This window comes from Acyrthosiphon pisum, chromosome X, assembly GCF_005508785.2.
Source record: "Acyrthosiphon pisum isolate AL4f chromosome X, pea_aphid_22Mar2018_4r6ur, whole genome shotgun sequence".
Lineage (NCBI taxonomy): Eukaryota > Metazoa > Arthropoda > Insecta > Hemiptera > Aphididae > Acyrthosiphon > Acyrthosiphon pisum.
The window spans coordinates 97,680,922-97,686,385 of record NC_042493.1 but is presented as its reverse complement, the minus strand read 5'-3'; the positions used below and the strand labels follow the sequence as shown (position 1 = coordinate 97,686,385).

The 5,464-nt window shown below is 26.5% G+C and overlaps 1 protein-coding gene across 1 annotated transcript; it reads right to left on the bottom strand.

The window, feature by feature from the left end:
- Positions 1 to 224: 224 nt before the first annotated feature.
- LOC100573731 lies at positions 225 to 5,182 on the bottom strand. Its single transcript, XM_029485331.1, has 6 exons — positions 5,038 to 5,182; positions 3,782 to 4,080; positions 3,421 to 3,701; positions 3,285 to 3,366; positions 675 to 800; positions 225 to 612 (listed from the first exon to the last, which is right to left on the bottom strand). Exons 1-6 carry the CDS (start codon positions 5,180 to 5,182, stop codon positions 292 to 294), a joined length of 1,254 nt encoding a protein of 417 aa, XP_029341191.1. The 3' UTR covers positions 225 to 291.
- Between the last annotated feature and the right edge of the window lie 282 nt (positions 5,183 to 5,464).

Sequence of the window (5,464 nt, the reverse complement as noted above, 5' to 3'; positions counted from 1 at the left end):
AATTATTGATTAAAGTAAGATTATTAAAACTATGACAAAGATTCATGCATATTTTATGCCTCTGGACTTGTCTTAATAATTAATTATAAATCACTCTATATTCCCAGCATGAATGACCCTAAAAGCTAACATATTATAATGAACAGACATCATAACTTTGAGAATATTATTCAGTATACTAAACTAACCTACACATTTTTAATATAATAAACAAAAATTAATTATTAACCTAGTTACTAAATTTTTTGGGGGGGTTTAGATTTTTTAATTATTTTTTTTGTGTTACCTATGTTACTTATCATTATAGATTGTGGTTAACATTGATTCTATGTCCAAGTCTCCCATTTTGTTTTCGACATTTGCGTTGTCTTCATCAACTTTATTCTCAACACTGTCTGGAGTTTCTTGTTCAGCTTCTTCCTGTTCAGGCATACCTGTATCTTCTTCATCATCTTCTTCTTTGGTGATTTCTTGCTCAATATATGCAGATTCTTTGGTGATGACATTGTCATTCAACATCATATACGTGTCGACAGTGCCTTTATTGTGATTCTGTTGATTGTTATCTTCGTCCACAGGAGACTCCAGACAAGAATCTACCGTTTCTCTTTCCTAAATACAAAATAAAGTTATTAAAGAAGAAGATTTGTTAAAATATTTAATTTTTCATTTACTCCATTTGAGGTTGATTGGGTTGGTTGATTATGGTCTTCATGAATGTGATCAAGGCAAATAATTCGACTAAAAAAGCATTTCGAACATATTTGACATCTGAAGAGTCGTTTCTTCGGTTGTGGTGCCTAAATTAAATTTAATATTTAATATTATTACTTTATATGAATTAAGAGATTAAATCAAAATTGTGTCTCATATTATTGACTGCATTTATAATAATAGTTAATTGAGTTATGTAAAATTAATATTTAAAGAAATTCTTTTACAATTAATAGGATGTCAGCTAGTTTTTTTTCTCCCTCACCCACAAGCAACATATCAAATTTTACGTTTACAATAATTATCATTTTCATATTGATTAATAAAATTAGAGCGAAATTATAACATAAAAAAGTATGAAGGTAAGATTATCAGTTAGGCGGCTTTTTATAATATTTTAATTTTAAAGCAAGTTATGAATATTGAAGGTTGTACAAACAAATTACAATTTTATAATACTTATAGCTCGTTTTAAAATTAAAATATAATAAAAAGCCTATTAAATGCCCTAAATAATACTCATACATTCAAATATTATAAGAGGTCATTTCGCTCTAGTTTTAGAAATTAATATCATAATGACCGTTATTTTGAACATAAAATTTTAGATTCTGAGAGGAACGATGAATGTATTAATTTTACAATAATATGTTTTTTTTTTTTGTGTGTCTTTTATCACCTTTTAGGACAGTAAAATTGCTTGGATTTTTTTCAACAGTATCTTTTCTGATAGGAAAGTGAATCTAAAAGTGGTCAAAAGTAAAATTTATCCAATAGTTTTCAAAAGCTTCGTGAAAAACAAGAGAAAAATTAAGGAAAAATAGGAATTTTTTACACAAAATCGACTTTGGTTTTTGGTGTAACTTAAAAAAATGACTGTAGATACATGAAATTTTCACTGCTTGCTTATATTTCCATTTTCTATACAAGAAAAAATTTTAAATTATTTTTATTTGTTTTGAACTGTTTAGGGATATTTTCAGTTTCCAATTTTATTAGTTTTATTTTCTATGAATCTCAATAAAACTTTATTTGTTGAGTATAAATACTTGAAAATTTAATACAAAGCTCCTATTATATTGTTTCAATGATATTTGAAAAATATTAAAAATCCTTATTCACAGTTTTTTTTTTATTACCATTTAAAGTTTAAAAATTGACAAAATATGGAAAAATCAAGAAACTTAGCAAATTATTTTAAGTTAAGAATTCGTAAAAATGTTTCTTTTAAAATCTAAGATTTGAAAATGTAATACAAGATTACTTGAAAGATTATCTACCTTGATAAAAAAAAATTTCTGTAAGCAAGTTAAATTAAGTTTTTATGAGTGTTTGAAATTCAAATTTTAACAACATTGGATATTCACTCGATTTCTCATGTAGAGATTTTCTTATTTTGTTGTAATTCAAAAACCAATAACTGTAGATACATGAAAATTTTACTAAATGTTTATTTTATCAATTCTTATACTTGATAAAATTTTGATTTGTTTTGAGCAGTTTACAGATAATTTCATATTTCTATTTTTTTATTTTTTTTCTATGAATATCAATTAAGTTTTATCTGTTGGGCCAAAAAGTGTAAAAATTGAATACAAGGCTCCTGATAAATTGTTACAAGAGCAGTTGAAAAAAAATTAAGCATACGTAGGCATAATTTTGTTTTATAAAAATTTATTTAATGTTCAACTTTTATGTCTAAGGATTGAAAATTTAAAACAAGATTCCACGTAAGTAGTTAATTCTGTTACCAAAAAATCTAAAGAAATACATAAGCACAGTTTATTTTTATAGTCATTTTAAGCTCAAATTTGGATGAAATTACATATTAAAAAACCTAGAATAACTATTTTAGTTATTTTGTTGTGATTGTATAATATTACTCGTGGGTACTTGAAACTTCTAAAATATACTATTATATATCTATGATAGTATCACGGTTTGTTGTTGATGTATAATGCGTTATAGGTACCTAACGGATATTGTGATATGATTAATTTTGAATTTATTATATGTACCTATTATAGGTCAATTTCTTTTTAATACTATAGATATGTAATATAAGTATATAATATGCCTTATACATAGACTGACATACCATCTCCGCTCAGAATCGTTTATTTTATACAATGATATTATAACATTGAATTCAAATTTAATACCATCCATTATACAGTGACCCACTTGTAATCTACTGTACAGCAGAGCGACATACACTTGCCCACCTTTTTTAAATTAAGGGAGGGTTAGGAAAAAAAAAATACGCCGACATTCTCTTAAAAGTCAATTAATTAAAAAAATAGAACTATAATAATATATATTTTAAAATTATGATGTTATGGAACAAAATAGAATATTTTTAATGAAAATTTGTCTTTGTTACACAGTAGTATGTATAGTTCAATGATGCAAAATACAATTTAGTGTAGTGTAAGAGCATCAAAATATATTACAATTGAAAAGTGTTACGTGAAAACGTAGTACTAATAAATGTGTTAATTAAAGTAAAATATGTACTATAATAATATTAATTAATAGAGTAAAAAATCATATATTTTTATTATTCTTACCGGAGTTATAGCTTTAGCCGCTTTTTGATTAAGAATAGGTTTTTCAGACTCCTTTTTGTTCGTATGAGAGCGCATGTGGAATCTAAAATTAAAATATTAATAATAACTTTAAATTAATGTTAAATAATGTACATACTGAACATGACCAAGCTCTTTCGATTTGAATGTACAAATGCCGCACTTGTATATTTTCATTTTTTTAGTGCTTTCTTGTTGTGTTGGTAATTGTTTTTGTTGTTGATGTGGTTGGTGTTGCTGCTGATGTTGTGTTTTTAATAACTTTAATGGAGTTTGAACCGAAGTAACTACAGCTGCAGTAGTTACAGTAGAGGAGACTCCTACTGTCAGACCAGTAGGTATGTCGCACTGAACTTTTTCTAGTTGATCCTCTGCCTTAATTATGTGTCCATTGACAATCTAAATAAAAGTTAAAAGTAATAATTTTATGTAACAATCTAATATTATGTTGTTAGTCTCTAATTAGGTTCTATCCTTACCTCAACACCCTTAACAGCCTGATCAGGAGGCAATATTCCATATTTATTTTGTATATATGACAACATTGCATTTTTAACAAGTTTCAGATCATTTTCCAACTTGTCCATATGAGTCAAAAGTGAGGTACAGTTCTTGCACATATGATCAGCAGAAGTTACAATAATCAAAAATTCATCTCCCATAAGCTCAGCAATTTTTTCTGGGTATGGTATATTACTATGTTGTGTAATGCTTGAACACACCTGTTTACGTACACCGTGCAATTTTTTATCACATAGAAAACAGAAACCCATTGTATCTAGAAAAAAATAATGTAATTTTCTAAATTATAAATGATAACATACTTAACAATAATTAATAGAATATTAAGAGTATTATTAGAAATATAATATACATTAAGCATTTTACTTTATAAAACTATAATAGTTATTTACCGACAATGTAATACTTTATAAATCAATAATCATAGTAATTTACAAACCAAAATGATATAGCCTAGCAAAAATTAATTAGATACCTACTTTAGTACAAGAAACATTGTGTTACAAATAGAAAATCTAAATCTAAAAATTATCAAAATATTAACGCAAGATAGCATGCACCAAAAATATTCACAAGAATACACGCACTTAGTGTTCCTGACCGTCTATTTAACCGTAAAAACAATAATCTCACAAGTCACCAATCACAAAACTGTTTAGCGGGACAACTATGCTTCCTCTGTATTTATAGTAGAATTACCAAAATTCCACAACACATAAGGAAGAACTTAATCTGTGTCGTAGCGTTTTTATTTTTTTTATAGCACTTACCAATAGTTTTTAATAATTAAACAAAAAAAACTTTAATGTTCTCAAACTAATAACTTTAATTATATTAATGTCATCCAAATAATAAAAACGCTACGACAAAGATAAAGTTCTTCTTTATGCGTTGTGGAATTTTAGTAATTCTACTATAAATACAGAGGCAGCAAAGTTGTCCCTCGCAAAACAGTTTTTTCTATGTTGTGTATTTGTAAGACGGATACAACGCATGCGGGCGTAGTGTCTTCTTAATACTATAATATTTATTTTTAAATTATGATCTTATGGAACAAAACAGGATATTTATAATGAAAATTTGTCTTTGTAACACAGTAAAATGGTTCAATGATGTAAAATACAATTTAGTGTAGTTAACAGCATTAACATATATTATAATTTATAATTGAAAATTGTTAAGTGAAAAAATAGAAATGAAAGTGTTAACTTACTTAAACATTGTACTGCAAAAACATTAATTGGTCTTATACTTAATTTATTTACTAAAATATCATATATTTTACTAATTCTTACCGGGGTTAATGCTTTAGCCGCTGCTTGATTAAAAATAGGTTTTTCAGGCTCCTTTTTGTTCATATGAGAGTGCATGTGAAATCTAAAATTAAAATATTAATAATTAGGTACTTTAAAAAAATATTAAATAAGGAGGTATATACCGATCATGACCAAGCTCATTTCAATTGGAATGTACAAGAGCCACACTTGTATATTTTCATTTTGTTAGCGCTTTCTTGTTGTGTTGGTGGTTGTTGTTGTTGTAGCTGCTGATGCTGATGTTATTTTTTTTTAACAAATTTAATGGAATTTGGACAGGAGTAACTATGGCAGCAATTGTTGCAATAGCAGAAACTCCTACTG

What these genes read in the sequence shown, in the direction of transcription:
- LOC100573731 (XM_029485331.1), bottom strand. Translation starts at nt 5,182, where the DNA reads ATGAACAAAAAGGAGCCTGAAAAACCTATTTTTAATCAAGCAGCGGCT. An exon ending in TTTTGCAGTACAATGTTTAA is followed by an intron (nt 4,081 to 5,037) that starts GTAAGTTAACAC and finishes ATTTTTTTCTAG; the next exon opens with ATACAATGGGTTTCTGTTTT. An exon ending in CCCAATCAACCTCAAATGGA is followed by an intron (nt 613 to 674) that starts GTAAATGAAAAA and finishes TTTTGTATTTAG; the next exon opens with GAAAGAGAAACGGTAGATTC.